The 18,161-nt window shown below is 34.4% G+C and overlaps 2 protein-coding genes across 2 annotated transcripts; one reads left to right on the top strand and one right to left on the bottom strand.

Annotated features, from left to right (window-relative positions):
* Window positions 1–4,369: 4,369 nt before the first annotated feature.
* On the bottom strand, window positions 4,370–8,651 carry LOC140975693 (protein PAM71-homolog, chloroplastic-like). Its single transcript, XM_073439549.1, has 10 exons — window positions 8,338–8,651; window positions 7,608–7,767; window positions 6,878–7,058; window positions 6,402–6,449; window positions 5,599–5,695; window positions 5,363–5,505; window positions 5,208–5,270; window positions 4,992–5,042; window positions 4,793–4,897; window positions 4,370–4,705 (listed from the first exon to the last, which is right to left on the bottom strand). The coding sequence occupies exons 1-10, from the start codon at window positions 8,477–8,479 to the stop codon at window positions 4,640–4,642; spliced, it is 1,056 nt and encodes a 351-aa protein (XP_073295650.1). The 5' UTR covers window positions 8,480–8,651; the 3' UTR covers window positions 4,370–4,639.
* Window positions 8,652–9,951: 1,300 nt separating this feature from the next.
* On the top strand, window positions 9,952–12,337 carry LOC140974807 (protein BASIC PENTACYSTEINE2-like). Its single transcript, XM_073438298.1, has 2 exons — window positions 9,952–10,090; window positions 10,469–12,337. Exon 2 carries the CDS (start codon window positions 10,469–10,471, stop codon window positions 11,405–11,407), a length of 939 nt encoding a protein of 312 aa, XP_073294399.1. The 5' UTR covers window positions 9,952–10,090; the 3' UTR covers window positions 11,408–12,337.
* Window positions 12,338–18,161: the final 5,824 nt, after the last annotated feature.

Genomic DNA, 18,161 nt, shown 5'->3' on the forward strand with positions numbered 1-18,161 from the left:
AGGGCTCAAGAAAAGTAGCACTTTTGCGGAAACCCGGAGGTGGGCAAGGAAGCTCGGGGAGAGCAGCCCTCCATTGGGAGCAGATGTCCCATTGGTCCGAAGGTCGGATAAAAAAGTAATGGTGCTTCCAAAATTTATTGGAGCTTGGGGACCCCTCGAAGAATTGACAGTTTGGCCGAGCTGAGAAGTAAAAGGGGCCCTCTTCTGACCTCTTGGGGAGGTAAAAATGGGAGAAGGTCAGGGGATCCACTGCGTAACCTAAAGCCTTGAAAAGAACAACAAAATTACACAAAGTGCGGAAGGCATTTGGGGTGAACTGGCCAAGGTGAATTTGGTAAAATTGGCTGAGCTGTTGGAAGAAAGAGGGAATCGGGAATCGAAGTCCACCCTCTATCTGGTCTTGGTAAAAGGTGTAGTAACCAGGAGGGGGATTGTTGGCTCTCTCCTCAGAATGAGGAAAGATAAATTCATAATCAGCTGGGGCGTGGGAGAGAGCTCGGAGCCGAACCTCGTCTGAGACATCCAACCACGAAGGGTGGAGCTCGTACCAAGGATCAGGCGCCCCAGTTAGCTCCTCAGGGTGAGTGAGACCGAGCTGGTTCAGGGCTGCGCCGTCATCACCAGCCTCCAGGCGGGAGCTGACCCACACAGCTTCAGGACGCTCACCGGACCCTGAGGTTTCCATGAGGGGATCATACTGATCCACCTCACGAAAGATCTCCTCGGAGGTCGACTTAGAATGACTGTCGGGGGAGGCCATAAAAATAATACCTAGAGGAGATTGGAATTGGGGAGTTGGGGAAGAGGGGAATTCTTTTCGGGGGTCGGAGCCGAGACGAAGGGAGAAAAGTGAGGAATGAATGAGGGTGTCTAGTATTTATAGAGGGACCAGGACAAGATCGGACCGTAGATTTCAGATGAGCTGGACGGCTAGGATCGTCTCGAGATGCGTGAAAGTAACTGTTGGACTGACACATGATAGCGACGTTTCATATTCAGGGCGGGAGCCAGCATATCCAAAAGCCTCAGGGTTAATCTCAGCTCTGCTATATCTCGAAGGACTAGTTTAGCGAGTAGCAGGCTTCGTCTTGGAGCTCAGCACAATTGCGGGATCAAAGCTCAGCTGAGGGTTATACCCATTAGAACAGAACGTGCCAGAACTCTACCGGTAAGCTCAGCTCTTCTAAAAACTTGTTCACCTTAAGCTCAGCATAACTAAGATTGGTTAAGCTCGGGAGAGCCCTAGGCCACCGCGAGTTCAGACGACGAGCTTCTAGTCTACGACGTCAGCTCGACTTGAGGTGGGGGACTCGTGATACCCCAGGGTCGGGGATGGCCTCGGCCTACTCTCGGTGGCCCAGACAGTTGAAGGCCAGGTGACCAGGAACTCGTGCCAAGCCAGCTGCAGGCCGGGACCTCATCCGGGAGGTCATCCAAGCCGACCTCCCAAATACCCATAAGCGAGGCTTAAAAAATATGGCCGAGCTCCCATGTCGAGCTCCACGGCCGAGCTCCCAAGAGTTCCCGAGCTGACCTCATTTGTAGTCCGATCGAGTCGACCGGATATGATTGGCCGACCTCCCGAGCCGACCTCCCAGGAAAATAGGCGGCGTTTTCACATCTCAGCAAGAACCCACAAAAATATAAACGAAATCTAGAAGATATGACCGAATCTTTCACAGAATCTAACCAAATCTTGCAAGATTCTGAGGATCTAAATCTACCAAAATCAGGACTCTATTGTTCTCCTATAAATACCAGGTTTCGTTCATTATTTATTCATTCAGATATTCACATTCTCTTAGCACACACATTACTCTCTCAATTTTCTATTCTCTGACTTGAGCGTCGGAGGGGCTACGCCGGAACAGCCTTCCGGCCCCCTTCTAACGTTCTTGTTTGTGGTTCCAGATTTCGAGAGTCTGATCCGAGCTCCCAACTGAAGATCCGACCTCCCAGCCATCGTTCCAAGGTTTGATCCGAGCTCTCTAAGCAAAGATCCGACCTCCCAGGTACCATCACCGATTTTAGCAACATCAATATTAAACACAATCCAAAAAGGTGGAAATGTGGGATATACTACTATTTGATCGAGTTTAACTGGTCGGAGAAAACGTAAATAAATAAATAAATCGGTTATACTTTATATTTTTTTTAAAAAAAAATTGGAATTCAATTTAAAATAAAGGAATAAAAAATTATAACTATTTTGATCTCAAATTTTGGGCAGTCAGACATTGGTACACCGGGAAAAATTTGTAAAATAATATTGATCAACTATTTATTTAAAAAAATGATATTCTTTATCTAAAATAGTTGACCATAATTTTAAAAAAACAAAATACCCCATATTTGAGCTTCACACCGATAAATATATAAAACTTGTGACTTGTGAAACCAAAAGATATTGGAGATAAAGACTATTTTTGTAACCATTTCTTTAAATAAACACATGCATACACATATATAACGAATAAGATCTCGTCTCAAACGTGAGACGTTAGTATTAAATAACTTATAAATCATCAGCATATATATCTAAAAAATGAGATGTTAGTATCATATGAGTTATAAATCGAATTATATAATTACGTTATACAAATTATGATAAGTACATGTATCATGATGTATATATTGAATAAGAGCTCATCCCAAATGTGAGACGTTAGTATCATATGAATTATAAATCATCGATATATATAATTTCGTTATACAAATTATGATAATTACAAGTATCATGATGATTACACAACATGGCACATGAAATTAAATTTAAATGAATGAAAATATGTACAAAATCAATGTATCTATGGTAATTTACATTACTTATTAGTATTAAAAGACTATGCACCAGATACATTGGAGAGATTCAGCTTGTCCCAATTCATGAAAACATATTTTAATAAATATTATTTATATCAATTTGATTAAACAAACAAATTTATTATTTATATAAATTGATTAAACAAACAATGAATTAATATATTTTAAATCATAATTATAAAAAATATTTTTTTAAAGAAAAAACTTGTGTGAGACGGTTTCACGGGTCGTATTTTGTGAGACAGATCTCTTATTTGGGTCATCCATTAAAAGTATTACTTTTAATGCTAAGAATATTACTTTTATTGTGAATATCGATAGGGTTGACCCGTCTCACAGATTCGTGAGACCGTCTTACAAGAGACCTACTCTTTTTTTAAAAAAATGCAAATCAAATGAATTTGAAGAAGTATTTGCTTTGTTTGCCTCGTGGTGTGCACAAACATTTTCTAAAAACTCATCGAATCATACAAGTGTGGAATTGAATTTCAATATCAATGCACGTTTGGTGCATAAATAAAATATTTTAGTTTACCAATTTCTATTATTTAATAACTAAAATAATAAATAAATAAGTTAATATAATAAAGAAAAGATAAGAAGATAGTGAAAAAAATAAAGGGAAAAAGTAAAGGTCACCCCATGATATGTCTCTATATTGTTAAGGGCTTTTGAGGAGTATTCCATTGTCTCCTATTGTGTAGCCCTCATAATTCAGTGACCACATGCAATTGAAAGACTTTGTTTTTCTAGGATCTATTGTGTAGGGGTCTTCCCCAAAGTTGCACTTTGCAAATTTTGTAAAATTAGATCAAATAGGGCAATGCAAGAGGTTCCCGAGCGGAGAGACGGATAAGACTAATTTCCGTTATTTTCTTTAGCAATGATTTATCCTTATTGAAGAGAAACTGAAGTACGACGTATGAACTGTTACATGATTTAAAATGATTTGAGTTGCAATTTCATAACTACTGTGCGTAAGACTAATTCCATCATTTTCTTTATCAATGACGTATCTTCACTGAAAAGTAATTAAAGTATGAGATTTGAACTGTTTTATGGTTTAAAATCATATATTTGAGTTGTGGTTTCATAAATAATATCAAGTATCAACTATATTTTTCGAAAAAATAAATTGTGTTTGATCCTATGTAATAGATATATTGTAATTCTTGATTTCTTATGGCCCCAAATCAAAATAATCATTTTCTTGAAATAAAAATGATATGGTAAAGTGATGGTAATCTCTCTTGCCATGCTAGATGCCACTTGACAAGACACCTCAGCCGCAGTTGAAATCCAACCGGAGATTGTGTTTGTTTTGGTACCAATTATCGATGTAAGTGTCACAAAACATGAGAAACTGTCGGAAAACTTTGATACTTATTCTGGCCTATGCACCATGAAAGGTTTTCTATCCAACAAAATATATGTTCTAGCTATAAATTGATTCAAGATTTTACGCTTAAAATTACGAATTTCTACCATCTCAATACTCGCAATTGAAAAGCATGTATGCCACCAATTAGACACATTTACAACTGCATGAACATGAAATAGGTTTTACATTTCCATAAGAAGACTTTTTAACAGCACATGTTCATGGCTCACGCTACAGCTTTCGATATTCGAACCCCTAGATGTGATCAAGACGGATGGATATACAGTACAAAGACGAGAAAAACAGACCCGAAGCTAATGGACTGATGAAGAATTTGATCGCGACAAAGTATCTGGAAGTACTCGCACCATTTTTGTTGGAGCAAGTTCCTGGTTTGGCTTTTGGCAGGTGCTGATGGATATTTCTAACACTTGGTTAAAATACCCCGAAAAATGTGGCGACAGCGAACACCAGAAACATAGCTCCGCAAATGTATCCAGACTGATTTGAAAACAGCAGTGAAAATGAGACAAATACGAACGTTAAATGTTAATCTTCTTGGACAGGAGAGAATTGATTTGTTTTTACCAGTTTTTCAGATATGTAGTGCGAGAGAAATGACCCTCCTAGTACTGCGATAAATGTTGCCAGCAGGTGGCCTGCAATGGCTCCACTTGCCACTCCCAGTGGAGACTTTAGCATGGATTCAGTCAAGAAACAATTTTAGTCGCTCAAGTTTTTGAAAGAACATTGGTTTTTCTATAAAACAAATTCGGGAAAATATTACTTGTGCTGCACCAAGAGCCATGGTGGCCAGCATTGAGCGGTCTCCCCATTCCTAAAATCAATGACAAGAAGCAAAAATACAATGTTTTTAGTGAAATAAGCATGCACTGAGTCACACCCCGGGTGCTGAAATGGCTAACGGAGAGTCAAATTCATGAAAGTTTCATAACCATTGCATTGACATTAAAGATGCATAAAATTTCAAGAAAATGCTTACAGCGAAAAATACGAGGCTGAATGACTCGCCCAAAACCTCGATTGGAGAAAGCTTCACCGACATCTGCAGAAGTTCGAAGAGTGAATGAAGAAACCGTAAAGATTCCAAGAACAAAAGAATTATATATCTATGACAAATTGTAAAAAAACTACAACCTCTTCAGCAGGTTCCTTGGATTTTTGGCTGCCTCTATGATCAATTTTAGCCAATGTTGGTGGAAGCTTCCATGCATCTCTAATTGATTGAAGACCAAAGAACAGCAACAGAGTTACTGCTGCATACTCTCCGATTGGCAATGCTGTAGATTACATAATGGAATTAGAAGGAAAAAATTATCGAGAACATATTTCAACATAAGACACAAAGACCTGTAGTAAATGAATTCTACTACTTGTTCGAAATTGAGCAGGAACTGACTGAAATATCCGACCCATCGCGATGGAAACTATCGTCTTAATTGTCAGTGCACCCATTGATCCCAAAAGAACCTGTATGTTGTTAAAACCACTATGAGACCATAAATTTTCCCCAATCAACAAAATTTAAGTGGCCAATTCTTGATCATCAACTGGTTCGATTCAATATTTATTTGAGGAATGGATGGCTTAAATTGGTTGAAAAGTTCGCAATTGCTCATATAAAGGTCCAAACATTTCCCCAATGAATTAATCATCTTAAATCGAACTCCATTGGCTATTGCAATGGGGTGGGGTCGCTTTTGAAAAAAAGAAAATCAGGAATAGTGTAGGATTGAGCGTATGCAATTTATCAAAAGCTATAACCGATGATAATAGTGTAACTTAAATCTTTTAAACCCAATATCAAATTGAACACTTCATTTGATTATTATGTCATATGGGCAGACACACAGAACTGAAAAAAAATAAATTACCTTTGGTCAAGTTGAGAAAAGCTTGTATCTCCATGAAATATTCAGAGTCAATTTTGAATTACTTCTACCATAAAACATTGATAGCCATAAAAGCAGGAGTTTAGTGAAACCGAGCTTGGTCAAATGCAAACCAAAAGGATGAGCTTAGAAATAATTATTCTTAATATCTTATTGATCTATTTTTGACCAAATTTCCTGAAATATTTCTTTCATTTAAATGTATTAAATTCATTTAATTAAAAATCACTAGCATTAAATGCCTGAAAAGCAATTTTGAGAGAGATAGAGAGAGAGAATCATACCATTATTTGTTCATGTTGCATGGCCAACAGAGCAGCAATGAAGAAAGTCTGTTACATTAAAATAAATTTTAGCCAAATCTAAATTCTGCTAGATCCGCCATCTCGAACAAGAAATCAAAAAAGAACTATAATGGGACAATGGATCAAAAGTATTTTACAAGACTACTTCTATGCACAGAAATTTTAAGCTTAAACTTAGACATCAACTATATCAAATGAAACAACTATGTAACTCGGAAACAAAATACCATAGTCCATCTAAAAGAGTTAGAAAGACATACAACCATTTATGCTGAAAAACAAAAATAAAAAGGTTTGGCTAGATAAAAGTCTTTGAGAACCATACTTTACATCCCTAAACAGTGTAAAGCGCCTTATCAGAAAAGTAATATATTTAAAACTGGAAGCATACATATGTATATATGAACAAAAGAAATAAAAATACTTCATTATTTCATCTTTCTGCAATATATTACCTTGTCAGCAATCTCAGAAACAAATATCAAAGAGAATGCAGCTGTGAAGCCTGATTTCGCAAGTGCCGTTAAGAGTGATGAAGGTCCTTCCGTAAAGGCAATCAGTGAATATACTAAACCACATGCACACAGAACTAGAGCTATGGACAATGGCAAAGGAAATTGATGATGAGATGTCTCTCTGCCATTCACGAAAATATATGCTGGTCAGGACTCGGGACAGACAAAATATCTCATCGGTCTATTTGCAGTCAGTAATACAACATCTACAAGTAAAAAGATGTACACGAACATAATGACTAATATAGGAAAAAGTAGATCAAAACTATCAAACTCTATATTTCCCATGTTTCTTATAGATCCAGCTGAAGGAATATGCTCTATGCTGAAACCGCTTGTCCCAAAAGCTCAAACTTGTGGAAGGTGGTACAATCAATAATTTTATGCCTAAAAACATAAAAAAAAATATGATACTAGTTTATATGCTACACATATGAACACAAAAAAGCATAAGAAACAGAGAGGGAAAAGGAACAATTGTGTATCAGTTTCTGACACTATTGAAACAGAGAACACGGGAGTGAAATGCAATGTTCAAGTCTGTATAAATACTTCCAAATCATGTCTTCGTAGTTCATACTAGTACACTCAATTCGATCTTTCAACATTTACACAAACTATAAAAAAGACTGCAAATATTTTCAAACCAAAAAATTCGAAGATAACATACAATTTAGATGAAGAATCAATATGTTGCCTGTCAGCAGGGAGATTGTGTTTGTCATTCTCATGTCTCTCTTCATAGCCACCAGATCCTGTTCCAACATTTAATGCATGTGTTCTGATTGCTTTGCCTTTATATACCGACTCGAGAACCTCCCAACATTGAACTGCATACGTAAGTTGTCATTTCCATTGCTTCAAACAAAGTCAATAACAGAAGCATGAACAAAGATATAAAAGCACAGATAAATTGTACTTCGTATGATCACATTAAAAATTAGAGCATAGTAACACAATCTCTAAGGGACCTGTCGTTACCACGATTTTGGTGAAAAAATCGGTATTCATTGATGAATTTTTAACTTGTTATGATACATATTTGGCAGCCATAGCTGTATATAATTCAAAAACATGGACTGCAATTTTATTTCTTTAAGCATGTGAAATAGTAAAATAACAAGAAGACTCCACCCACAAACATAACATAAAAGCACAAGATAATTGCAGATTAAACTCTATGCTAAATAATACAAAGTACATTTTACAAACCACACAGAAACAGATACATCTTCGCCACCAGAATGCAGACTGATACGCCAAGCACAAATTCACGCAAATGCAAAAACCACTAGAAGCCAAAAAGTTTCAATCTTTATCATAATTTCACCCCCATTTCACCAAAAAAAACAGAACTTGAATTCTCAGCACTCGAGATCGTAAAGCATTAAATAACTCACATGGCTTAAAAATCCTTCTGGGCACCAAAGGACAGAAGGGCAGTGGACCAATCAAATCATAAAAGACTGGGGGCCTTTTCTTGCTTCTCTTCTTTGAAGAAACTAAAACTTGGGGCGTCTGAATTAAAGCCAAAACTTGCATTTTCTCAGTACAAATAAACCTACTTCTGTCACAGAATCTTGAACTCCATTGTTAATGATTATTGGGTTCTTTTAGAAGGGAATAGGAGAGAGCAGAGAAGAGCAAGCCAAGGTGAGACTTGAGAGGCAGAGGTGCGTAAAGGAGATTGCGTGGCCCCTTCTATTGAAAATTATAATTTTAACTATTCATGCGGTTTGGATATGATATGATATCAGTTCATCAATCTATACAATTAGAAAAATGTCATTTGCTCGACAAAAAATTTAATTTGTAGCGAGCACATCAAAAAAAATTCTTTTAGTTCATACTGATTGATTTAAAATATTGATTAAGCCTCTAATAATTCATATTGACAGAAAAGAAAAGTTATTTCTTTTTGCGATATCAATTCGTATGGTGTCAAATTTATGTTTTAATATGTTGAGTAGTTCTCTTGTGAGACCGTCTTACGAATCTTTATCTGTGAGACGGGTCAACTCTACCGATATTCACAATAAAAAGTAATACTATTTGCATAAAAAGTAATACTTTTTCATGGATGATCCAAATAAAAGATCCGTATCACAAAACACGACCCATGAGACCGTCTCACACAAGTTTTTGTCAAATATGTTATATTGTTTTTTATTTATAATTTTAATCATTTTTTTTATGTCTCACTTAGATATATAGTATCACATTAACATTACGGATGAAAGATGACTAAATTTGTCAAAATCTGAAAAATATATTACTAATACTGAAATTTGATAACAAATATTACCGAAATACCAAATAAACAAACATACGAATAAAAAATGAGATTTTACAAAATATTTATATTAATATCAAAACAAAATGTCAATTTTATTAGTCTTGTATGTATTGTGTTGTGATATTTTTAGTTTTATATCTTTTGTTGAATCGATTATGCTCATATAACTATGACACGATGATCGATTCTAGTCATTCTCCTCAAATATTTTAATTAAATTACGAACATCATTGTTAAATTTGTATAATTATATTTTTAAAATATATGTGTATGTCATGAAGAATTTTTTTAATCATGTAATTGCAAAAATTTAACAATAATATTTGTAATTTAATTATATTATTTTTGAGGAAAAAAACAAAAAGTGATAATCGAAACATAATTGAATCAACAAGAGGAGTAGGTCTCTTGTGAGACGGTCTCACGAATTTTTATCTGTGAGACGGGTCAATCCTATCGATATTCAAAATAAAAAGTAATACTCTTAGCATAAAAAAGTAATATTTTTTCATGAATGATCCAAATAAGATATTCTACCCACGAAATTGATCCGTTAAACCGTCTCACAAAAGCTTTTGTGCAATAAGAGATATAAGATTTAAAATATCACAAACACAATACATAAAAAAAAAAAAAAACTAAAATTACATTTTATCTTATATCAATAATATCATTAAAGTACACAACATCAAGGTACAAGCCTTGATTAATGGCTTCTCGCAAAAGAGTGGCATGTGTACTTGTCATGCATGACATTTGGTTCTATTTATGTGCGCAGTTTTCTTGCTCCCATTCCAAGGAAACGGCTTCCAATCTGGAAAAAACCCTAACAAGCCGACCGACCCTTCATTTTCTCAGTAAGTTCGCTCCATCTGCTGTCAAAATTACAGTCTTTGATGCATATGTACAGTATAGTGATTCGATTTAATGTTTTTATTCGTCATTTTACAGAGATCTGACGTTAAATCGCGAAACCCTTTGCGTTTTTTTTTTATCGTTTGTGTTTTTATATGGGTTTTTCGGGTTCCTTTTTGTCCGCATTGTAGTCTTTTTGTGGTTTTGTACGTGTTTCATTATTGGGGTTTTTATAGGTTGTACAGTTAGAATTATGAACAACATTCTATGGTACAATGTAATAGTTGTGCAGCTGTAGAATGTGATAAATTTATGGCTAATTGTGATGAACATGCGGTTGTTGTACTGAAATTAGGAATTTTTCTGTTTCTTGGCATTAGATGGATGGAAATGGACAGACAAATTTGAGGAATTGGGGGTTTCTCGAGCAGCAGGCTAATTCGCTTGAGAGCCATCTGGGGCTTCAGCTAATGTCTTCCGTGGTTGAAAAGCCCATTTACGGTGGTGGCAGTGTTCAAGATAATCCTTACAATCCCTTACAGTTTTCTGTCATGCCCTCCACCAATGGTGGGCCATTCCATCACCATCGAGTCGGTGGGGTTCCTGAGACACATATTCCGATGGACTATTGGATGAATCACAATAGGGACAAGTATCTTAATGCTTTACCTGGGAATCATCACAATGGCTATTATCAACCAAGTTACGGAGTTTTACCTGAGTCATCAGTGGCAATGACTCATCCCATTCAACTCCCTCTGCAAATGAATATACCAAAAAATGAAGATTCGATACCTCAGATGGAAGAGGCTTGCGAGGAAATGGATAATGGTATCGGTATAGGTATAGGTGTTGACGTTGTTAAGAAAAGAGGAGGTGAAAAAGCACCAAAGTCTCCGCCAAAAGAAAAGAAACCAAGGACCAGAGCTCCTAGGGCCCCAAAAGATGAGTCTACCCCTGTGGTCCATCGTGCTAGGGCTCCCAAGAAACATGCCGAAGTTGTGATCAACGGAATCAACATGGATATCTCGGATATCCCTATACCGATTTGCTCATGCACGGGCAACCCACATCAGTGTTACAGGTGGGGTTCTGGTGGGTGGCAGTCCGCATGTTGTACTATGGGCTTGTCGATGTATCCTCTGCCTATGAGCACAAAGAGACGGGGTGCCAGGATAGCAGGACGGAAGATGAGTATTGGAGCTTTTAAGAAAGTTTTAGAAAAACTTGCATCAGAAGGTTATGATTTTTCAGACCCGATTGATTTGAGGAATTACTGGGCTAGGCATGGTACAAATAAGTTTGTGACAATCAGATAAATTTTTGTTGGAGGTGAAGTGGCTGAGGGCTCCTAAATACATGCAAACTCTTTTCCTGCTGTAGATAATAGATGGTATGGCCGAAACAGAGGCTCCTTGGCTAGTTTCTAACTGATAAATCCCAGAGCTGAGTTACCCTTTTCATGAAAATTTTTGCCTTTTGGAGCACCTTGAACTAAATGTTCTTTACTGTTGACATTTTGTTGTTTAAGGAAACATTAACTTGGTCTTAGCTACTGGGATGAGGATGGTTATTTAAGAACTATTCTAATGCAGTTTGGCTGCTCTTTATTTTAATGTAATATTTATGCTTCGATCCTTAATTTTTTTCTTACAATAGAAATACAATTATTAGTTTTTATTGATCATGACTTGTTTACTAGATTCACAATATTAGATTCGGAATTTAATTAAAACATGACTAATGATGGTTATATCGGCTATTGAATCTAAATATTTCTAAATGCTGTTGGCTTTAAAGTACAGTTCATTTACCATTCTGGAACCAAATAGTTAGAGAGGTTATGGAGAGCCTTTAGGCTTCGGGGGGGAAATGTTTTGGTATATATTGTCTATATTTAGTCGGGTTTGAAGTCATGCTCCACATTTTGATCATCGAGGAGATCTAATTTTGTGCTAGTCCGAAAATTCGGGAGAGGGGCTGAGATGGAAGTTGGGGCCTTTGAATGGATCTTGGATTGTGACTTTTGTGATATTCGAATCATCACATCACATATTAATCTTCTTTCTTTTTTCTTTCCGGTTTGGGAGGAACGACTCCAACTCCGCATCGTGAACATTGGTTCTTGTTATCAAGCTAGTGAAAAACAAGCAAGCATTTAGTATTTGGTAGGTGGTGATTTGGGATCATACGAGAGTTGAATATGATGAACTCCATTCAAGATTTAGTTTTTATGTCTACTGCTCTTATTGAAATGCTTTCAAACGATAAAGTTTGATGGTGTATTGTAAATTGGAAATGAATGTGAATGATACTTTTGGATTAGACAAAAATTAGAGTATTCAGAAAAGAAAAAAAAATCCATTTATTTTCTGAAATGTTAGGATGAGTTTTGAAAATCGTCCATCCATAGACTTTGCTAAAAACTTGGCCCTTAATTATTTAGCATGGACTTGATAGGTTTACAAATTTCATCAATTTTAGCATAACTAAATTTGTGGGCATTTCAAGATAATTAACTAACCTACATTCAAACTCAAACCCTTTCAAATGGCAACTAAATATCAATGATTCAAACCCTCCTCCACTCCTAATGGAGGAAGAGCTTCTGAAACTAAAGATCTCTCCTTCGTTTAAACTTAGATTTGACTCGACAATCAGCCGCAACGATTCGGAACAAGACCTTCCTAAATACACTAGCTTGAAAGACATAATATCAAGGCCATCTCCACAGCATGCAACGGGTAGGTAACGAATGGCGACACTCAGTTTAGTTACTCGAATATCTCTATTTGGCATACGTTCAATCGGCCACCATTCTCGTGAACAGGGATCAAGACTGGGTCTCGACGGTCGGGGAGAGGTTGAGGACAGGTTTCACGGGTTCTGTTCGGTTATGATCCCATTGAAAGTTCTTGCTCACCGGTTTTCCGGGTATTGTCTTGGGTTTTTTTTGTGTGATGGGAATGATGTATGTGGGAGAGTTGAGATTACCTGATCGTTTAGTTCAAGAATGTGTTCTTGGAATGTCTTTTTTTTCTTGTTTCCTTAGGTTTGGTTTTGGTTTTGGTTTTGGTTTTGGTTTTGGTTGTGGTACGAGAGCTGTCGGGCGTAACCAATTTTTAGCTTTCTTAGACGATTCAAGAAGGACGGACGTGTAACCTGCCATCTGAAAGAGTCGGAAAATTGTCGACCCAACCCGTCTATTTGGCGAGATGGGTGGATATGTCCCATTTTGACAAATTGGGACGAAGCCCAGTTCAGTTAAATAACTTCAACAATTCGTCACTTAAAAAAGTTAAATTAACCAATTAAAACTTCTCTCCTAATGTCACAAATGAATTCGACCCGTCAAACAGACTCAAATCGACTTGAAAATTTTCAGGTCAAGGTTGAGGGTGATTAGATCGTGTTGGACCCGAAATCTGATATGAATAAATATGTCGGGTCAGATAAAGGTTTGAGCAGCGCAAAAAATTGTACAAAGATCAAGAAGTGGAGCTTGAAATAATGAAATTATTTTTTTATTCGAAGATCTTTTATTGTATATATTAATATCATGAATTTAAAAAATTTTAATGTGTGATATTTATTTTGTAAAATATTTGAATTTTCTAAAGAATAATTATTTTTTGAGTAATTAATCATTTAGAAAATTGGACTTCTCAATTTAAATATTTAAACACACGAAACATAATTATCATATTTAGATAACATGTATTTAAATTAATATATTTTTTATTATTATATGTTAACAATCAAATCGGAATGGTGGGTTGATCGGATTAGTGAAGTTGGTTGGAATTCTCGAATAAATTTAAATATTTTTTCTGACATGACGGTGACGTGGCGAAGTTGAAGTATGTAGTGTCTCATGTCACTAAAATGAAAAAAAAAATTATAAATAAAAAAATCGAAAGATACACATGTAATAGTGAAATTTGATAATATAAACAACGAAATCGAGAAGAACTCAAATATATGAATAAAATGATATTTTCCCAACAAATTCTACACAACTAAATCAAATATATTATTATTAAATGAGGTCATAGCGAGTTGACATTTTGAATTGATGAACTTGTTAATGGCACGGTTTTATATATAAATATTACTTAATTGACAACTAAATAGGGTGACTAAGCAACACAATATGATATTAATATATGATATTTGAATACCAAATATTTTTAATATGATAATAATATATAATTTGAGTACACGAACATGTACAACAAGTGCTGATATTAATGAATCATGTATTTTTTCGGATAAAAATAATACAAAATATTGAAAATATGGTACTAATATATGATATTTGAGTATCAAATGTTTCAGATCTTGTACTAATATATGATTTTTGTGTATCCAAACATGTATTACAAGTATTAATATTAATGACACGTGTCTTTTCTCGGATGAAAATCGGTACAAAACATAGAAAACGTGGTACTAATATATAATATCTGATTATAAACTCTTTCGGATATGAAACTAATATATGATATTTGAGTACTCAAATAAACGTAGAAATTGTTGATATTAATATAGGTGTTCAAATTTTATACTCAAATCTTATCTTTTCTACTAGATCTAAAACAGTCGATACCAAAATATCATATATTAATATCATATTTTTAATGTTTTGTACTGATTTTTGTCCATAAAAAGATATACAGGCCCAAAAAAGGCAGAAATTTTTTCGTGTGAATCAAATCGTACAAAAACTTTTTTTCTCTGTCAAGAAATGAATACACACATTCATGTTTGGGATTAAAGATTTAAAAGCTAATCGCCCTTTAATTAAATCTAAATAATTTTTGTATAATGATTGTTGTCGCAAGTTAATGTTCATGCACGCAGAAAGCAATTGCCTAATTCTTTATTTTTTGTGACGTACAAATGTCAAGAGTGATTTGGGGTACAACATGACTTAATTATGGCAAAAACTTATGTGAGACGGTCTCACAGGTCGTATTTTGTGAGACAGATCTCTTATTTGGGTCATCCATAAAAAAAATATTACTTTTTATGCTAAGAGTATTACTTTTTATTGTGAATATCGGTAGGGTTGGGCCGTGACCCGTGAGACCGATCTCTTATTTGGGTCATCCGTGAAAAAATAATAATTTTTATGCTAAGAGTATTACTTTTTGTTGTGAATATCGGTTGGGTTGATCCGTCTCACAGATAAATATTCGCGAGACCGTCTCACAAGAGACCTACTCCTTAATTATTAAAAATTTATTTAATATGATCTTTCAACAATATAATAGTTTTTAGAATAGTAGGTCTCTGAGACGATTTTATAAATTTTTATCCTTGAGATGAGTTGATTCAGTTCATAATTATAATGAAAAGTAATACTTTAACTTAAAAACCAATATTATTTCATGAGTTCGGTCGAATAGGAAAGTTATCTCACAAGAATTTTTATGCTATAAGAAAGCTTAAGTTAAATAGAATTGAGTTGGGTTGGATTAAATTGATTGTTATTTTGTTAATGATCGTTATCAAACAAATTAAATGATATCTACACGGTGAGACGGTCTCACAAACCTATTTTCGCAAGACAGATTGACCTGATCTATACTTACAATAAAATAATAATACTTTGACGTACAAAATAATATGTTTTAATAGTTTGGGTTGGGTTAAAGATTTCATGAAACGATATTACAAGAGTTTTTATGGTAATATATAAAATTGAAACAACGAACTACTTGGACCATATTTTTGGATCGAATCAGTTTGGTGGCTTATTTTAGTTTGGCCGAAGTTGCAATATCCGTAGTTGCGTTAATAAAATAAATCTATTTTACATATATTAATATATGTTGAAAAATAATAGTTGGATTATTTGAATGTTGAAAATAAGATTTGTAAATATTGAAAATTAGTGTGTGATGATGTATGTAATGATGTATTTATTTTTGGAATATTTTCAAAAAAATCCTATAAATAGGTCTCTCAATGTGTGAATAAAATCACAATTGAGTATAGAGAAATTTTTAAAGTGTGTAGTTTGATATATTTTGTGAGTTTGAGATTTTTACTTTTTACAGTAAATTTTTATTTTTAATACGTTATCAGCACGATACTCGAAGGTTCGGTTTTTCATATTTTTCCAAGCTCCAAAACACAAGAAAAAAGTAATAATATTCAAAAGTAATAATATTTATTTTACTGTTTATTTATTTTTATTGTGTACATATTTAATATATAACATCATGTTATTATAGAAAAGGAGTATATGACACCTCATTATAATAACGTGATGTGATTATATTATTACACTGCTTATATAATCTTATTGTGATTGTTGTTTATTTATTAAATATATATATTTGAATAATATCATGTTATTATATAAAATAAGTCTATGACACCTCATTATAATAACGTGATGTGATTATTTCAGTGTTTATATATTTTTATTGTGTTATATAATAATTATATACATATATTTGTATAATGTCACAATATTATATAAAAGGAGTCCCTGACAGCTCATTATAATATTGTGATGTGATATACATGATTATTTAAACATAATTAACATTATATACATCATATTATTGTCATAAAATTTACATATTCATACATTTATTTTTTTTATTTTGTAACTGTCATAAACAGCTAGTTTTTACCCTATAAATATCATTTCACAAACACATTCAATCACTCCAAACTTATTCTTCTTCCCTAAAAATTTTCTCCATCAAAATTTTTGAAGAAGAAGAAGAAGGCTCTTTCAAGGATATTTTGTATAATTATTTTGGTTATTATACTCATTAGTCTTGTATTTATCGGAGAATATCCACCTCGCGTTTTTTCTTTATTTTTAAAAATGCTTGTATTTATAATTTATATATTACTTTTTATTACCATTTTAATAAATTTATAACTTAACTAATAAAATACATTGTTATTTTTTAGTACCACCATGTCAAATTTGACAAAGTTCGAATTTGTTGCGCTCGATATTACAAGAAAAAATTATATGACATGGACTTTTGATGTAGAAATGCATCTTGAGTCATTGGGTCTAAGTGAGACCATTAAATAGAATGGTATTTCTTCATCACAAGAAAAAGAAAAAGCTATAATATTTTTTCGTCGACATCTTGATGAAGGTTTAAAATGTGAATATATTATCGAAAAACATCTCATGACTCTGTCGAAAGGATTAAAAGAAAAATTTGAATATATAAGAGAAGTTATACTTCCCGACCGCCCGTGATGAATGAAATATGTTAAGATTCAAAAATTTTAAGAAAGTCAGTGATTACAATTCGACGATGTATCGAATAATCTCGCAATTAAAATTTTGTGGACATGAGGTTACGGAATCGGAAATACTTGAAAAATATTTTCCACTTTTCACACATCAAATATAACTCTACAGCAACAATATAGAGTGCGTGGATTTGCTAGATATTCTGAACTTATCGCATGTCTTTTTGTGGCGGAAAAGAACAACGAGCTGCTAATGAGAAATCATCAGTCCCGACCCACTAGATCAACAACATTTTCAGAAGTAAATGCTGTAAGTAAAAATGAATTTAAACCTGGAAACCAAAATCAAATTCAGAGACAAGGTTTTGGTCGAGGTCGAAGTCGAAGTCGAGGTCGTGGTCATGGACGTGGACGTGGACGTGGAAGTGGTCGCGGCCGTGGTTTTGAAAACAATTGAGATAGTTACTTCTATAACTCATCTCAAAAGGGCGTCACGAACCACCCACTGAAAAGGCATCATGAGAACATGAGTGTTAATGAAAAGTACTCAAAACGATTTGAAAGTTCTTGTTTTAGATGTGGTACTCCAGGACATTGGTCTCGTATTTGTCGAGCCCCCGAGCACCTTTGTAAGCTCTATAAAGAATCGATAAAGGGGAAAGAAAAAGATATCAACTTCACTAAACGCGGTGACCGTTTGAGTGATTCAACTCATTTTGATGCTACATATTTTCTGAATGATTTCTCTGGAAATGATCAATATGCTGGTGGAATATAAATGAAAAATATTGATACTGCATATTTTCTCAACGATTTCTCTGAAAATGAACAATA

Source organism: Primulina huaijiensis, chromosome 4 (genome assembly GCF_012295235.1).
Source record: "Primulina huaijiensis isolate GDHJ02 chromosome 4, ASM1229523v2, whole genome shotgun sequence".
Taxonomy (NCBI): domain Eukaryota; kingdom Viridiplantae; phylum Streptophyta; class Magnoliopsida; order Lamiales; family Gesneriaceae; genus Primulina; species Primulina huaijiensis.